General features: G+C 31.6%; 1 protein-coding gene and 1 long non-coding RNA gene across 2 annotated transcripts; one reads left to right on the forward strand and one right to left on the reverse strand.

Moving 5' to 3' along the window:
• Nucleotides 1–4204: 4204 nt before the first annotated feature.
• LOC114301351 (putative aldo-keto reductase 4) lies at nt 4205–11266 on the reverse strand. Its single transcript, XM_082880822.1, has 5 exons — nt 11054–11266; nt 10483–10683; nt 5416–5574; nt 5215–5316; nt 4205–4683 (listed from the first exon to the last, which is right to left on the reverse strand). The coding sequence occupies exons 1-5, from the start codon at nt 11264–11266 to the stop codon at nt 4360–4362; spliced, it is 999 nt and encodes a 332-aa protein (XP_082736948.1). The 3' UTR covers nt 4205–4359.
• A 3027-nt stretch (nt 11267–14293) lies between these two features.
• On the forward strand, nt 14294–16176 carry LOC145794688 (uncharacterized). Its single transcript, XR_014334616.1, has 3 exons — nt 14294–14717; nt 15155–15224; nt 15904–16176. It is a non-coding gene; the product is annotated as an uncharacterized LOC145794688 (long non-coding RNA).
• Nucleotides 16177–19689: the final 3513 nt, after the last annotated feature.

Consider the following 19689-nt stretch of genomic DNA (forward strand, 5'->3'; position numbering starts at 1 on the left):
GTGGATATATCTTTACTCTAGGAGGCGCTGCCGTTTCTTGGAAATCCACGAAACAAACTTGCATCACACGATCCATAATGGAATCCGTGTTCATTGCTTTGGACAAAGCAGGAGAAGAAGCAGAATGGCATCGTCACTTCTTAGAAGACATTCCAATGTGGCCAAAACCTGTGCCAGCTATTTGCATTCATTGTGATAGTCAATCTGCAATAGGCAGGGCACAGAATCATATGTATAATGGTAAGTCATGTAACGCCCTCAAAATAACCCATTATATGTATATCATTGACATGCATTAATTAAAGAAAACAATTTATTAATTCATTCATCAGAGTATTACTAAATAAAAACATTACATGTAATACCAAATTTAAATGCCCTATGGGCTTACATCTTTCCAAGCCAACACTTGGACACAAAATATGAGTTCTAACTCAAATACAAATAAAGCCCGAGGCTTGAACGTTTACATGTACTAACAAATAAAAACAATTAACTAAAGATAGTCTTCAAAATCCACAAGCCAAATCCTCCCAAGCTAAGTCCTTGGAGGTAGCTTATCACCTGAACCTGAAAATGATGTTCCCATAAAGGGTGAGCCACAGCCCAGTAGAAAAATACTAAACCAAATATAAGCATTGAATAAAGCTACAGCATTCAATAGATGGTTGACCAAGATAATCAATTATAACTTAATTCAGTCTCATGACACTAACATCTAAAATACGTTTTACTTTCCAACATTATCAATATGGCTCAGAACCTGGCCAAACTTACAGCAGTGAACTGTACATTTATCATATTCACATTCTTCCAATGTCAACAAACAATTGAGACTTAGGCTCAAATCAAAACACTTCATACTTCCAGTTTGATACACATTTTAGTGCTGTATCAATAAAACACTTCAATATAAATAAGCACACATAAAAGTGATGCTAATGGAGTCCATCCCCTATCTCCTCCCAAACAAAATCCGGTTTAGAGGTCCATCCCCTATCTTCCCCTAAACCGTGGAGTACATCCCCTATCTCCTCCCACACAAAATAATGTATGTAAACACATAACATATACAACACACAATCAATACATATAATGTCTGTATTAATTCAACAGTCAGAATTGATGACTTATTCAATGATTAGTTTCAGTTATCCCTAATCCACATACAGTGTCTACAACAATCACGACTATCCTCCACCGATAGCCCAAAACAGTTATTTCTAGACTTGGAAATAAATACATCAACAATTCAATAGGTGAGTGATTTAAATTATCCAACTACACCATTTAATCAATGAATTCCTCAATTTCATGCATTTAACCAATTTCCCCAATATTCTTAAATTAATTATACAAATTAATTTATTAATACAACTAGGGTTTTTCCCAAAATTACCAAAGTACTCCCAACATATCAAAATACCAAAACTTAGGACAAAACTTATAGGATGGAGTAGGAAATCCCTACCTTGAAGCGAAGAACTCGAATAGAGAAGATGACAAAAACCAAAGTGCTCCAAACCCAAGATTGTTCAGATTAAACGGAAGCCCTCGACCCACTCTATCTTTTTAACAAAAGACTTAGGGTAGAAATACACTCTAAGTAGATCAAACCTAAGAGAGAAGGTGTGTAGGGAGAGGGAGAAGACGGTTCTAGGGTTTTAAAATAAAAAAGGAGATGAAAAATGATCCAGAAAGTCGGATCTCGGATTTTTATACCAGTCGCCCCGCTCGAGCGTGGAAACCCCCGCTCGAGCGCCACGCACAGACTCCCGCTCGAGCGGCCAAACTCCCGCTCGAGCGGCGAATGCACACTCCCAGAAGTTTTTGCAGACAGGTCCCCGCTCGAGCTCCCAACTCCCCGCTCGAGCGTCACTCACGACTTCCCGCTCGAGCGTCCAATCCCCCGCTCGAGCGGCCAACAATACACAGGACATACTGGATGGGTGTATTCCCCGCTCGAGCGTCCAAACCCCCGCTCGAGCGGACAAGCCAAAATCTGGGCAACTAGACTTGGTTCCTAAGCTCAACCAACCTGCTCCAAATCTTCCCAACACAACCCAAGACTCAAAAAAAAGATTAAAGGGCGCAAACAACATACTCTCAACAACCAGCTCCACGGAACCTAAGTCTGTATATAACAAGTAAAGAAAAGGGAAACCGGGATCGCTATAAGTCACGACATATTCGTCGTCGACATAATACCGTAAGGCAATTGTTGTCAAACGGAATAATCTCAATAGATTATATAAAATTTAAAGAGAATATTGCGGATCCGTTAACAAAAGGTTTGACAAAAGAGCTAGTGTATAGTTCATCGAAGGGGATGGGATTAAAGCCTATTACATAAGAGTCGTCATAATGGTAACCCTACTTATATGACTGGAGATCCCAAGAACTAAGTTCAAAGGGACAACTAAGTTATGTATGGCTCACCAGAAATCACCAAGGGATTAAAAATTCCCTACCCATTCCTATGGTGAGAGTGATATCTGCAACATATGTTGTATGCAGGGGTATAAGGATAAGCTTTGCTTTTAATGATTACTTATATCTTGATTAAGGCATAAAATCAAGACGAGTATAAGGAGATACTCACAATAAGAATCACCTATATGAGTGTTGAACTGGGGCCGGTTCTATGAGAATGAAAAGGCTAAATTCTCTAGAAACACTTATGAAAACTAGGCGCGTTCAAAGCTAAAATGAACACAACAGTGAGAACCACGATGTGTTAGAAGATATTTTGTGTGAAATCTATTGTCTTGGCTTACACAAACGGCTGAACAATTCAAGGCATCACGTCCATTGGTTAGCCAGTAAGTCCGATAGGTTATCACTAGGGAAGGTTCAAGGCCGAAAATTACCTATCCTGATGCAAGATATTTTCGACTTATACTCTTTCGTTAAAGTCTGCATATTGTTGCATTTCCGTTGTTATCAAATTCCATTCATGTGGGGGATAGTTGGAAATGGTAGAAAAATTCTGGGTAAAACCAGAATTTTTTCTCAAGTTTAGTCTATTTTTTAGGTGGGCCCCAAGTGTCAATTTACTCGGGTCAAAGTGGTAACGCGTTCTATGCCGCGTTGTGATTCACGTGGTATATTTGGTTGCTCAAAACCATTACCGAGTGAATGGGAAATTGAAGCCAAAGTGTGCTCCATGGAAATGGAGTTTTGGTGGAAATTCCTTAAGGTTGTAAATTGGCTTGTCCCACATTGATTTGGTGGGAAGTTTTGAAAGGGTTTATAAGGCTTGGGTGAGATACTTGAGGTGTGCCCCAAGGGGTACCCAAGTGTTTTAAAGGGAGAGGTTATGGGCAAAATGGGCTAGACCCATTGGACCCAAAAATCACCACACACGCGCGCGCGCGCGCCGCCGTCATCCGTCCGGTCGGGCTGGGCTGGGCTGGGCTGGGCTTGGGTGCGTGGTGTGTGGTTGGGTTGGGCTTCTATTCTTTTTGGGCCAAAAACATTTGAATTTAATTTTATTTTTTGGTAAAATAAAATCCATAATTCAAATTAAACTGATTTGGATTTTCTGTACATCCAAACAGGGCCCTTCCCATTTTCAAACAGAAATAAACTAGTTTGGAATTAGTGCACACCCAAACAGGGCCCTTCCCGTTTTTGCTATCTGTTTGAATTGTTAACAGATTCAAATCTGTTTGAATTCAAAACCAACAAGTATCATACCTGTTCAATTTAAAACCAAGAGCCACCTTTACATCTATAAATAGGACCACCCTCATTTGATGTTATTTCATTCAGAAATTTCGTATTTCACCTCTGCTAATTATATTCTTCATCTTGCTGCATTTTATTTCTGAAAGAAAGAGTGTAAACACTTAGTGTGTTCGTAAGGCAAACAATTTGTAGTGCTGCTATTGTTTGTGGTAAGATCATTTCATCCTGGGAGATAGATGTCCAAATTCTGAAAGCACCGTGGAGAGGACGAATCTGTCTTAAGGACACAGTGTTAAACACTGGACTTGATCAGAAAAGTTATTCACATATATTAATCAAGTAAGTTATTTAATTTATTTTCAGTGTTGTTTTTATTTATTAAAATCAGATTTAAATTTTGTTTTTGTAACAAAATAAAATCTATTTTTATTTATTTATTTTTATTTCGAGTTTGATTTTTGTAATCAAACAAATTCTCTCCTTTTATTTATTTCTTTATATTCTTGTTATTGTTTTGTACACAACAGAATTTAATCTTTTTAAATACAGTGAAGATTGTCCAACACAGATTACACACACTCCAAAAACAGATGATCAAAAAACCAAGTTCTCTTACAACTCCAAAGGAACAACCAACACAAGTGAAGGATGTATTTCTTAAGATGTCCATTAGGACAAGGGTGGGGTGTCTGAATTCTTCCAAGTAGAGCTCAGGCCCCCATACCTATCTCCCTTAACTACATCAGCTGATGCAATGGATTCAAGTTCAGCCATTTCTTCCGGTGTCAGTTTTACTGACAAAGCTCCAATGTTCTGATCCAAGTTTTCAATCTTGGTGGTGCCGGGAATAGGACACACGTCACTCCCTTGGTGATGAACCCATGCCAATGCTAGCTGCCCTGGGGTGCACCCCTTCTTCTCTGCTATTTCATTAACTCGCTCAAACATGTTTTTGTTATGCTCCATATTCTCCGGCTGGAACCTTGGTAGATGCTACAAAAAAAATAAAAATAAATTAAATACATGATTCAGCATCAGAATTGCGAATCCGCCATACATAGATTGATCACGTAAAACAAGCTCTGAAGTTGCATCACAACCCAACACAATGATTGTTTTCCCAATGGAATAAGAGAGTTTGAAGGATGAAACAAACGTAACTACATCCACAATAAAAAATTCGTGCCAAAAGATAAAAAGCAAAAAGTTTTTCATTGAATAGTTACACTTGTTGACAAAGTTCACTGGAATGTGGTTTAATACAAAATCCTAGAAGCACAAAAGTAATTTATGCCCAATGAAGCAGAAAACATACAACTGACTGGCTATAAAATTACAATTTCAGTATAAAAGGACTTTAACAAGTTTTATATACAAAACTTTCACTAACAAGCGCTCCTCATTTTTAGAAAACATGGTGTATTTTATCAGCTTATAACATCGATTACTTTTCTACAGTTTGCACAAAGAGAGAAGTCAAGACTATTCACAACAATGTTATGATGACATTAACATTGCACAAACCTTTTGGAAGTCTTCATTTGCAAAATTCTCAACAAGCTTGGGACCTGATGATAAAAATCCTCTTCCTAAAGGACTGTATGTGACATCCCAATGCCAAGTTCTCTGAATAATCACAACGGATATCAAATTAGCAATTTGGATTTCTTGTTATTCCCTAAAATGTCATTTAGCAGAATAGATGCCTCACCTGCAAGTAGGAACTATTTCTTCCTCCACATCTATTGTCCATAAAGACCATTCCAATTGTATTGCTATAATTGTATGAACTGCGTGAGCTCTTCTGATTGTTGAAGGAGAGGCCTCGGATAGACCAATGTACATTATTTTACCCTCTTCAACCAGTTTCTTGAGTTCTCCCAACTGGTGAAAAGATGGGTTACAAAAAAAAGAATCAAAGAAAAAAACAAGTAAATCATTTTGGAGACGTGCAGAAACATGTATATGTAAAGAGGAAGGGAAGTAGAAACAAGATTTTCATGCTACTCTACCACAGCATAATATTGGTATATGATCAAACAATTTGGATGCATGCTTAACTTAAGAAAGAGTGCACATTGATTGTAATCCAAAAAGTATGGTTTGCCTTCATTGGTAATTGATCTCCAAACACAGGCGTTTTTACTTTTTTATTGGCTTAATTCATTCCAACTGTTTTAAAAAATTGCAGCACGGTGGTGAGTTGGGCCAGAACACAACTCAAGCCTGGGGGCATTTCCCTAAATAAGCCAAAATACTAATTCAATTCCCAAACTAAGCCTAGTTTTGAAAGAATTCCCAAAATAGGCTAAAACGTGGTTCACAACCACGATTTCAACGTCTGTGCGCCTGTCTCGTGTAAAATTTGGGAAGTCTTAAAATCGTGGTTACAAAACGCGCTTTGATTAAGAAATCGTGGTTACAAACTGCGCTTTTAATTATATTTTTTTCTTCTGAAAGCGTGGTTGTGAACCACGATTTTAACTTAATTTTTTTTTCTTTTGAAAACGTGGTTGTGAACCACGTTTTTTATCATTTTTTTTTTCTTCTGAAAGCGTGGTTGTGAACCACGCTTTCAATACACAAATGATATTGCTGCTTGGCGTGCTATTGGACCAATTGATACATCAAGTAAGTCAACACTCATCAACAGTTGGTCCAATAAATTTATTTCATAAAAAATAAAATAAATTTCTAAAAATAAAAATAAATTTCTAAAAATTTACGCTACCTTAGTGTTTAGGGATAAAATTTTTTTTTTTTTATTTTACTAAAATAAAAATAAATAAATTTTAAGAATTAAACCCTAAACCCTAAAATAAAAAAATAAAATGTATCCCTAAATATTAAGGTAGCGTTTGGTAACGTTTACGTTTTTTGTTTATATTTATGAAAATTTTATAAACTGATTTTTATTTATTTTTAGAAAAACATAAATTACAAACGCGTTTGGTTTGAACAAAATGGGGGGAAAAAAAATTAATTGGGAAAAAAAATTTAATTGAAAAAACATTAATAGAAAAAAAAATTAATTGAAAAAAAATAATTGAAACAAAAAATATTTGGTCTTAATTTCAAATAATTGAAAAAAATAAGACCAAATAATTGAAATTAAGATCAAATAATTTTTTTCAATTAATTTTTTTTAAATTAATCTTTTATTTCAATTAAATTTTTTTCAAATATTTTTTTCCCAATTAAATTTTTTTTCAAATAATTATTTTTTCAATTATTTTTTTTTAAAATTAATTTTTTTCAATTATTTTTTTAATTATTTTATTGTTCAAACCAAACGCGTTTGTAATTTATGTTTTTCTAAAAATAAATAAAAACCATTTTATAAAATTTTCATAAATATAAACCAAAAACGTAAACGTTACCAAACGCTACTTTAGTATTTAGGGATAAATTTTTTTATTTTATTTTAGAGTTTAGGGTTTAATTCTTAAAATTTATTTATTTTTATTTTAGTAAAATAAAAGAAATAAATTTTATCCCTAAACACTAAGGTAACGTAAATTTTTAGAAATTTATTTTTATTTTTAGAAATTTATTTTTTAGAAATTTATTTTATATTTTATGAAATAAATTTATTAGACCAACTGTTGATGAGTGTTGACTTACTTGATGTATCAGTTGGTCCAATAGCACGCCAAGCAGCAATATCATTTGTGTATTGAAAGCGTGGTTCACAACCACGCTTTCAGAAGGAAAAAAAAATTGATAAAAAACGTGGTTCACAACCTCGTTTTCAAAAGAAAAAAAAAATTAAGTTAAAATCGTGGTTCACAACCACACTTTCAGAAAATATATATATATATAACTAAAAGCGCAGTTTGTAACTGCGATTTCTTAATCAAAAGCGCGTTTTGTAACCACGATTTTAAGATTTCCCAAATTTCACGCGAGACAGGCACACAGACGTTGAAATCGTGGTTGTGAACCACGTTTTAGCTTATTTTGGGAATTCTTTCAAAACTAGGCTTAGTTTGGGAATTGAATTAGTATTTTGACTTATTTAGCAAAATGCCCCCTCAAGCCTGTCCTAATTACTTGGGATCAGCTATGTAAATCCAGTTCTCCAATGGATTTTATTTGATGTCATCTCCCCAAGTAAAAAATAGAACAAAACCCAAACGGCTTTAAGAAAATTAGATAAATCAGCAAGGGCCTGTTTGGTCATCCCAATAATGTAAATTTGGCCCCAGAATATAATTTGAATATCTACAGAAGTTAGATAATTAGATTTGTTTGGCTGAAAAAAAAGCCCTACTTTCTTTGTGAGTATTTAAATTCAGTCATTTCTATTAGAATATATAATAATTTTAAAATAGATTTGAAAGATTCAATGTTATTCCGTTGAACAGCTACACAAATTTGAACTATCTCATTTACAAATTGAAAAAACAAAATGGAATTAATTGATTTAAGATGGATCAATTCATGAGGCAAATTTGGCAGAACCAAAGGTACCATATAAGCTTTATCATGCAAGTGGAACTGCAAATCTTGTCATGTTAATTGAAGCAATTTATACTCATAGGCCATGTTTGTTTGGGCGGACTGGATTAGTATTCCCATGACTAATAATCCTGGGATTACGAATTCGTTGGATTATGTATCCAACGAATTCGTTGGATTAACTAAAAGTCAAGTTTAAAATAATTAGTCCGTACTTCAATTGTTTAACCAAACATCGGATTAATAATTTTATTGGACTATTAGTCCAATCCCAAGCTCATGTCCACCCAAACAAACATGGCCATAGATGACTATGGATGGCAATTGGGCACAGAATTCATTAAAGAAACACAAATGCTAGTAACTAAAAGTGAAGAGCTGAAGTAGGAACACCCGACAACAAAAAATGGGGATGAATGTCATATATTTGCAAATTTGATATCATCATCATTACCAAAAGGCAGGTAAAATACCATATCACAGTAAAAAGGCAACCTAGACAACATTGACTGAGAGAATAGCTAGCTCTCAATTGGAAATGTAAACTATAACATAATACTGAGACAAACACAAACAAAAGTGTATCAATATATATTATTAACTTGGGTAAATTACACTTCTTATTGCTATAGCCTGACTCAAATTTTACTTTGATTTTGTTTAGTTTCAATTTGGTTCTTCTGTCCAAATTACCGTCGATTGTTTCTACATACACACTTCATGAGAGACACTAGGGATGAGCATAATTTGGATTGGTTCAGTTTACGGGTTAACCAAACTGAATTGTTACTTAGAGCTTGTTTAGAAATTGACTATTTTAGTTGTTTTTTTACTTTTTACGAAAAAATGTATAAAAACTTAGATAGATGTGATTGTGTATTTTGGCTTTTTGGCTTTTTTAACCAAAAAAAACCATATGCCAAACACCCAATTTCATGAAATTTGGAACCAAACTAAATTATGAAAATCTTACAAACAAATGAGACCGAGCAATTAAAACGTGGTTTGGTTTGGTTCAATTTAAAACTATGATTTTTAAAAACTTTATCATCATTCACAAAAGGAAAATTGTCATGTATACACCTTTGAAAAAAGTGTATCATATGCACACTAGTTATGTCATTTTCTTCTTCTTTAGTTATGATCAATTTCCTTCTTTAGTTATGATATTATTTTAATTATAACTCAAGAGATCTTTAATTATGTTTTATATTATGTTTAGTTATGACTCATAAAATTTAAAGTTATGTATATGATACAACACAGGATGTACCATAGCGTTTCTCTTTACAAAATATCATTCACAACCTATGACTTAGTGCTTGTTTGGGATAGTCTATAAAAGACAAAAAGCCAAATAGTTACTAAAAAAGTCAAAAAGTTATTACTATTCATCAAAAAAGTACCAAAAAAAAAAAAGAGTACACAAGCCAAATTTGTATTGAAGTGACAGTACAAGTTGACGTGTGCACAGGAACATGTTAAAAAAACAAAAAAGTAAAAATTAGATAAGCCTTCCCTCCGGTCCTTCATCGGACTAGAAGGTACTATTGGGCCCGTGGGGGCCATCACATGTTTCGTTTCGATAATCTGAACCGTTCAATGTGTAGAAGTCATCGAGTACTATTTGCCTGTAAAAAATCACATTGATCGGATATCGATAGCTATGTGATCAAATTAGATTTTCGTCAGCCGTTTATTTTTCACTGTCCATTTTTTTGTTATACAAACTGATTTGATCACGTAGGTATTGATATCTAATCAACGTGATTTTTTACAGGCATATAGTACTCGACAAGTTCTACACATTAACAATTCAGATTATTAAAACGGAACCTGTGATCGATCCCCACGAGTCCAACAGTACCCTCCAGTCCTTCATTGGACTAAAGGGAAGCCCCATCCTATACATATATATTTTGAAGCATGCTTACCCACCATCTCATTTCAAAGCAAGTAATTTTATTATTTTATACAATTTTTTTTTTAATTTTTAAATACACTTTACATTTATACATTTAAAAATATAATATTTATAAAAAATTAAAAAATTCACTAAATATTTAAAATATAAAATATATATATATGTATATGAAAATTCAATATATTTTTTATATTTTTATATATTTATTAATGTTTTATAAATATTTTATCTTTCAAATATATCTAAAGTCCATAAAAAAGTAAAAAAATATTTAAAATTTTAAAAATATTTACTAAAAATAAAAAAATCATAAAAAATTAATTTTAAAAAAATTAAAACCAGTACAAACAAAATGTTCAAATTAAAGAGAGAGAGAGAGAGAGAGAGAGAGAGAAGCAGGGTTGAACCGTGATTTCAATGGAGACGCGGGTGTCAATCCGATGCTGATAATAGAGATCGATACAATCCATGTCCAGCCTCTTCAAGCTCGCCTCGCATGTTGCCCGTACGTATCCCGGATCACATTGAATCTTTGTCTTTCTGTCAGCAAAGTGGCCCCCGAATTTCAAAGCCAATTCAACTTTGTCTCTCATCCCTCCCTTGAGTGCCTGCTCATCAAAATCAAAATCAAAATCAAGATCAAGAACAATTCCACCATTTCTTATGAATAGAAATCAAAGAGTAGGAAATTGAATTGTTAGGTCTTGTTTGTCATAATTTAAAAAGGTCAAAAAATCACTATCTTATTTAAATCACATCATCTCATTTAAGTCACATCATATCTCTATTTCCTAGATATAAGTATTGTTATATTTAAGTCTCTTATAAGATATTATTTCTCAAAGTTAGATTTTTAATAGAATACTCTTTCTCAGCCTATATATACAGACCTTCTATTATATAAAACATTCATTCAATACAATGCATATTATTTCCTTCCTCTCTATAATTCTAACATGAATTAATAATATGGGCGACCTTGCCAAGGAGGATTTCGTTGGTGTGAGGGCCGTAGACGTCGGAGGTGTCAAGGAAAGTGACGCCGGAGTTGATGGAGCGGTGGATGAGTTTGATCATGTCTTCTTCCGGCTTTGGAGGCCCGTAGAAGGCTGACATCCCCATGCATCCCAGTCCCTGTTTGGACACCTCTAGACCTTGTGATCCTAGCTTCATTCTCCCTACCTTCGCCATTTCTCTCCCTCTTGCTTCTCTCTCTAGATGTATTAGTCAAAGACAAGTGTAGTAGTATGGAGATGGTGTGATGAGCACTCAACTTATTATAATGAGAGGAAATGAGGATATGCTGCTCCTGCGTCCTAATTATTTTTTGAAAAAATTATTTATAAGTCTTATTAGGGAGACTTATTTTACATATGGTCTTATTAAAAAACTTATGTTTCCATAAGTCCTGTGGAAAGTTTATTGACACATTTATCCTCAATATTAGTTGTTAATATCATAAATAATAGTAAAATCATATATAGGAAATTGAATGTTACCATAGATCATATCTATATAAACGTAACGTAACGTGGCACTTACATAAACGTAACGTGACACCTACATAAACGTAACGTGACATATTTACATAAACGTAACGTAATGTGACACCTATGATCTATGGCAACATTCAATTTCTTATATAGAAAATTGAATGTTACCATAGATCATATCTACATAAACGTAACGTAACGTGACACTTATGATCTATGGCAACATTCAATTTCCTATATAGGAAATTGAATATTACAATAGATCATATTTATATGAAACGTAACGTGACACCAACATAAGCCAACAACATTTTCACATGCAATTTAAAAACATAAAAACTTAATAAGTTTGCGAAACGTAACGTCACACGTTACATTACGTTTATGTAGGTGTCACGTTACGTTACATATATGTAGGTGTCACGTTACGTTACGTTTATGTAAGTGTCACGTCACGTTGCGTTTATGTAGGATCTTGTGGAATACATTCCTATCTAAATAGGATTTGAGACTCTATAAGAAATTACACAGGACTTAACCTAACATAAATGTTTGAAAAATGACTTATAAATAAGTCTCCCTTATTTTTTTATTTTTTATTTTGTTATGAAAGAGACTGGGGTGCTTCTTTGACAACCAAATACAAAGCTAGATTTTTTTTTTTTTTTTTTAAATCACATTACTTCTTTATTTTTTGAGCACAAAAAAATAAAAAAAAAATCATAAAAAAGCCAAAATAATTAATTTTTTATCAACTTCCCAAAACATCACACTATAGCGTAGCAAAACAAGTAGTAAAGATAAAATAAATTAAAATAATTAATAAAATAAAATGTCATATTTAAATTATAATATTTTATTTCTTTTTTGTAATTATTAAATCAATTAAAAAATTAATTTATTTTTTATACAAATTTTTTAATTAAGTTAAAATAGTCATAAAAATAATAATAAGTCAATTAAAATAACTAATTTTTTTTTTTAAATCTTGTTATTTTTTTTTTGGATGAAAGAGACTATCTGTTTTGGTTTTGGTCTTTTAAAAACATTTTTTTAAATTTTGTTATTTTTTATATTTTAATTAATTTTTGTATATATATATATATTTAATTAAATGTATTTTAAAAATAAAATATTTGTAAAGAAATCGTTAAAAAATTAATAAATACAAAAAAAAATTAAACATATACTGTATATTTTGTATTTAGTGTAATTTTTAAAGATTTTTTCGCAAACTATATATATTTTAAATACATCTACATTAAACGAATTTAAAAAAATAAAAAATAATTAAAAAATTAAAAGTTTAAAAATTATTTTTGAAAACTTTAAAATCAAATAAAGTTCTATATTAATTTTTGAAAAACAAGAGGTTAAGAGGTTTTAGTTTAAGGTGCCCTTAGGGGTGTTTTAGAGAGTTGGTTAAAAGTTAGTTTTTTTTACTTTTTTTAATTTTTTTATCTTTTTGTGGGTAAAAAATATTAGAGCTGATGTGACTTAAAATGGGTTAAAAATTAAAAACTTGCTTTTAATTAGCTTCCCAAATGAGCCCTAAAATTTTATAAAATAAAAGACATGCAATATTTTCATAATAGTTTAGATCCATCAATATTTTTACAGAGAAATTTCAGTACGGAGAAATTCGGCATAAAATATGACGATTGAAATTTCTCTGTGACGAGTTAAAATTTTTCTAATAATATTATTAAGAGACCTTAACTAATAAAAAAAATATTTTGGGCCTCTTCTATTACGAAAAATTGAAAAGAAATGTTTTACCAATTTTCTCATGGGGAAATCCTTGGTGCCTCGAATGGAGCTGCATTGAATTTCTATTCTCTGGACGATCATTGTAGTTGTCACCTGATCAACTGCGGCTATCAGCCTTTTTGCCAGACGACCGGTCGAACAACCAACAAAGTGAAATTTGAGCCATTCGAGGCAAGTTTAAATTCGAAGTACTTAGCATTGCTCTTTTTCGTTAAGTAATACAATATGAATGTTGTGGAGTATTATTACAAGATTGTATAATAACCAACATTAAAACAGTGGATCAAAGAGCATCAATCCAATACTACCATACAATCAATATGAAAAAGGTAACGTTATATAAGCTTAATTTTTATCAAAAGTTTCATATCAAATGACAGAATTATTTATGATTTTCTTTAATCAAATATCTATTATTATGTCTCATAATTATAAATATGTTGTTGTTACATCATTCTAAATACATTTTTTATATATATATATATAATTCTGAGAAATTCTATTTGTAAATTATTTTTCCAAATAAAAAAACTATGGCACTAGATGGATTTGCCCCAATAATAGTCTAATTGCCCCTGTACGTCGGACTAGTAGTTGGTGAAGTGTAAAAAAGACAAAAATTGCTTATGTCAGCGCCTACGCATGTGAATAGGGATAGCAATGGGTTAATAGGGTGGATATTAATTTTATATCATCATTCTCTTATAATTATTTTTCCCCATTCCTCATGGGTATTACTTTCTCCATCTCCTAATGTGTTTGGATTTTCTTCAACCCAACTTGAACTTTTTTTTTTTTTAAAGGTTCACAACCATTTTTATTTTTTTTGATGGTTCACTACTCTATTTACAATTGGAGTTCTAATTCTCACTCTCTCTCATCCTCTCACTACAACAACGGTGATTTGCGATGTCGACAATGTAGCAACGACAAGATTGTGACTATTGATCTGTAATACCCAAGTTTTAAATATGATTATTTTATTGGATAGATTAGTAATTAAATTAATTTATATGGGTCATTTATTAATATCAAAGAATTAGTTATGAGATGGCATTATATTTCCTATTACTTAGATGGGTAATTTTGTAACTTTGCGAAATTAGGTTAATAAGCCCACCTATTGTGGCTTTAAGTCTTGGAGAACAAACAAAACAGAGGCTGTGAATTGCTCCATAGGCGGCTAGGGTTTGAGAAGGTAAAAGAAAAAAGAAAAGAAAAAGAGAAGAGAGGCTTGTGCTGCAGAAAGGGTTTGGAAGAGTTGAAGGTGAAGGCAGCAAGCAAGGGTTTGGAAAAGTTTAAAATTAAAGAAAAGAAACCCAAACCAAGGAAGAGGGAGGATTCATAAGAGTGGTGGTTTTGCTTTATTCATCACTTAGGTAAGATTTATTTTATTGTATTCCTATCTATGATTTTAGTGTTAATATATCGATAGATGATTTTATGGGCATATATGATTAAATAGATATATTGATATAGTCTATGTTGGGGGTCTCAATTTTGCTCAATTTTAGAGTGTATTTTGCATCCCATTTAGGTGGTTCATATTTTGAGATTGATATGTGATGGGTTAAGTTTAATGGTAGTGTATTTGTGGGATACACGATTGACTACAAGCAATTACAAATTGTTACGTGTATATAAACAACAATAGAATAATATGGGTTGAGAATTTCCGAAACCGTAATGGCTTTGTTTTGATGCTAAATTGTGGGAGTTCCTAATAGACTATTGGGTTAATTTATTCTATTGTTGTTACAAGAAGAGATGGATGGATGCACATAATAATTGTTTATGCGGTGTAATATTTTATTAGGTTTGTGAGATTGAGGTGGATCTTGGTAAATTGAGATTAGCTTGGAAAATATTATTTTAGCTGTTTGAAGGTAAGTAACCCTCTATCACTGTTGGTTCATTTTTATTCCTATCGAATCGTTTAAAATTATAAATATTTATTTATAGCCTTCGTGTTCTCTTAAAATAAAATATGGGTCAAGTATAAAACAACATCGAATATTATTATGAAAATTATTTGAATATTTGGTGAAACTATTATGAAAATTGTACTAAACGTTTATTCTAAAAATATCGAATGTTTTATTTAAAAGTTGTGTATTGTTTGAATTTTGAACATCACTCTAGTCTGACTATGATTTGGACCCTAGCCAATGAGGGTTATTTATTGGCACAGAAACTAGTTTCTTTTGGGGCTTTACCACCGGCCTATGTGTGGTTCTGGGCCTTGTCACGGGCTATGTGACCGTAGTCAATAAGACTTGGGTTTTGTGAATCAAATCATCGAACCATCTGAATATCGAACCATTGATTTGAACAACGAATTACTTTGAATTATCTTGTTGGCTTTTCATTTAAAATGTATTGTACATTGTTTATTTTTAGCTATAAAACCACCTTACAAATAATTGTTCATTTATTGAACTATAGAAAAAAAAATTATATTTATTGGTTATCGATTTATTTATTTATATTTGTATACTTGATCCAGCTAGCAGTGATGGTTGGTTATTTACTGGGCTATCTAGCTTACCCTTATTTTTTTTTCAGATTCTGAAGAGTAGAGCTGCGCGGGATTTTTTTTTACATGTGGGAGTGCCGAGAGTAGGACCATGATTTAAGTACTTGGATTATTGTTTTGTTAGTGGATTAAATTAGTGGATTTGGTGGGCATTTTCATATGAGAACTATTTATTTTTATGGATTCTGGCATTATGACAATTAAGGATTTAATTTGAGTATTTTATTTTATGGGTTATGTGATTGGATTCTTAGCCTTGCATGCTCACTTATATGAGTGTGCGGCGTTGTCACAGAGCTTGGGGCGTGACATGATCAAAAACGTGCAATTAATCATAACCAAAACATGGAAATTGAAGACAAAAATATATAAAATTTCAATTAAGGTGATCACTAGTTAAGATAAAAATTAGGAAACTCAATCTAAAGTTACCATCAAATCAGAGAGAAATCCAATAAAACAATTGCAGAAGATATTGAAACAAGAAAATTCATTCTATAAATGCAAATAAAAATTAAAAAAAAAAAAAGAAGAAGATGGAAATAAGAGAAACAACTCATCTTCAGATTATCGAATATCAATTAATAGAGAGAAGAAGGGATATATAAAATTAAAAAAAAAATTAAAAATTAAAAAAGAAGATGAATTTTTTTTTTAGAAATAGAATTTTTCTAAATAAATTAAAAAAATTCAAAATATACATAAAATTTGACAAGAATAATGTGATAATGTTAATTAATGTGTATTTGATTTTTGTTGTTGAGTCAAATAAAATAAAATAAGATTGAATGTATATTTAGCATTGGTTGTGATTTTTTTTTTTTTTTTTTTTGAAAAAGGTTAAGTCAAGTTGGGGAAAATCCAAACCCATTAGGAGATGGGAAGGGTAGTACCTATGGGCAATGGGGAATGGGAAAAAAATAATTATAAGGGAATGGGGACGAGAATTAATATCCACCTCATTAACCCTCATTGCCATCTCTAGTGAAAACATATGGAGAAATTATTTTCCAATGTACCAAAAAAAAAAAAAATACATGTGGAGAAATTAGTGGGTACCCATCCTTGCCCCCATTCCCAATGGAGATTTAAAGAACATTATTTACCCTACCCGACGGACAAGAAAAAAGGGGGAAAACCCACGTATTTGTGTTGGGTCTCTGTGAATACTCACAGGGTAGGTTATCCATTGCTATCCCTACATGTGAATAGTTTCCGGGCTATGGTCCGGATCTGTCAGTGTCGCTATTAATCAGGTCTAAATCTGTAAGTGTCGCTATTAATCAGGTCCGAATCCTTGTCTGCCTACGGCCTATTTTGAGGGGAGGTTACAAAATTATTTATTTATTTATTTATTTTTACATTGGAGAGGCTATGTGATTAGGGGTATGCGTGATGCGATTCAAACAGTTTGAAAATAAAATTATAAACTGAATGGTAGATTAGTAGATTAGCGGATTGGCAAATCATCGTTTGGACGGTTTTGAGTGGATTGATAGATTGAAAAATATTCTAACTAATTATCAAGTATTTGCATAATATATAATACCAATTTATATAAAAAATTTCATATATATAACACAAACTAATTTTATATTATATTTTTCATATATATAACTATTAATTTGTAATAAATTTAATATCTCAAATCTCTCTTTTATTCATTTTTATTTTGATATTTTATTAGAGGTATATATATATATGTGTGTGTGTGTGTGTGTGTGTGTGTTAAATATAGAGGAACGGAGTGGTTTCGAAGGCGAATTATAGATTTTAAAGTTTAATCCGCGGTTAGCGGATAGAATGGTGCAGATTGATATTGATCGATGCAGTTTTAACACATTGGATAGTATTTTATACAGCCTTAGATGTGATTCAAAAAAGCTAAAAAGCTAATAAATTGACTTTTAACCTAGAACTAATAAGGCCTACAATTATCCACAGCGGCTTAGAACTTGTTTGGAATGTGGATATAGTATTGTATAAAAAAGTAAAATAAGTGGCGTGATTAGATATATTGAACTTTTTGACTAAAAAACCAACATCCCAAACATTTCCTTAATACACCCATTGAAATTTCCTCCACACCTATATCCTTTTTTGAGTCCTGGGTTTTTAGGCTGTGTGTAGGATACATTTTAAAGATTTGGATAAGAATTTAAAAATAAATAAATAAATAAATAAAAATACATTTTACAACCTTTTATTGGGCTAAAATAGTCAAAAAAAAAAATCAACTAAAATAGTCAACCTCCCAAACGAGCTCGACATCAATTTTGGTTTTGGTGTGTTTTTTTTTTTATTTTTTTATTTTATTATTATCATCAGGAAAGCATATTTATATGTTTTGCTAAATTTTGCAAAAACAAAATAATTTGTAATGATTTTGAAGGGAAACAATAACCTCCCTAGTTTATAGAATTGTATTCCTCTCCATTGCATATTTAATATTTATAATGGAGAGGTTTTATTATATCATTTAATCAATGATCTTTTTAATTTAAAATAATTATAAATTTATATTCCTATTTCATATCCCTTAAATATGTAATGAAAATCTTCCATTACATACATGGTATTTTTGGAGTTTCCAATATGTGTTGGATTATAGTTTAATGTGTATTTTCAATTTGATTTAGTTTGGTATTTAATTTTGTAATTGGAATAAGAATTGTACGAAGAGTTATTGAGTCAAATTTGGACTTATTTTTCACTCAATATTGGTTTGAATTTGTTAGAGATCTATTTGACTTGATTTGGATTTTCTAACACTTTCAATTTAGAGTTTCTTAATTATTGTGAATTAGATTGATAGGAAAGCTATTTTGTTTAGGATTAGTTTTAAGAATGATTATTTGGTTATAAATATGTGAAGACTACTCGTTCAATTAGATTTTTTTAGTTCCTTGCAAGACCCCCCGTGTTGGGGGGATTTTGGAAGGCCTCTGGGTTTTTGGTAGAGCTTTTGAAGTTCCTTAAGGTATCTTTTTGGAGGTTTTCTCCTTGCTTTGGTGATCCTTCATATATCTGTATTCGTTAGTTTTGAAAAATCTATATTTGTTGGTCTTGGAAGATCCATATATGTTCACCATAGTTTGTTTGGAGTTTGTCAAAAATGACTTGTTTAGTTTGGTGTCTTTTTTTGAAGTCTTGATTTAGTGAGATTTTATCTTGTTTTAGAGAGTTCAAATTTTGTTCTCGTCTCTCTTTCTTCTTTGCTTTGGGATCTATAATTATGTTTAACTAAATCTATTATATGTCTCTCTTTCTTCTTTGCTTTGGGATCTATAATTATGTTTAACCAAATCTATTATATATGTCTCCTTGTGAGAACTCGTCTTCGAACTAGAGAGGATTTTGGGTTTGGTAAGAAAGTATTTGAATGATAAGTTTTGTGAGAGATTATTTTGTCACCTTGTAACTCTCATGAGCAACTATTCTCGCTTGATACTGAATTCTTCTCTTCATGTGTGAATGTAGACTAAGGTTAAACTACGGAAATCTTGATATCTTAAAATTGTTTCTCTCATGAATTTACATAATTTACATAGTTCTTCTATTCCATATTCAAAACCATCAACTATTTTGACATGATTTTATTGTCTACAGACTTTTCACGCAACAATCTACATTTAATTTATTTCATTTTTTCCATAATTCATTTGGTCATTTCTCAAACTATACAACTAACAATTAACTAATAAATAGAACAAATGTGTTATTAATTGAAATTTTCATGAAGCATAAAATTTGTGGACTTCATATATTTTCTCTAAACGTTGATAGAAGTTAGTGTAATTTAACCAACCATAAAA

Source organism: Camellia sinensis, chromosome 7, assembly GCF_055761805.1.
Source record: "Camellia sinensis isolate YWXY chromosome 7, ASM5576180v1, whole genome shotgun sequence".
NCBI classification, from domain to species: Eukaryota; Viridiplantae; Streptophyta; class Magnoliopsida; order Ericales; family Theaceae; genus Camellia; species Camellia sinensis.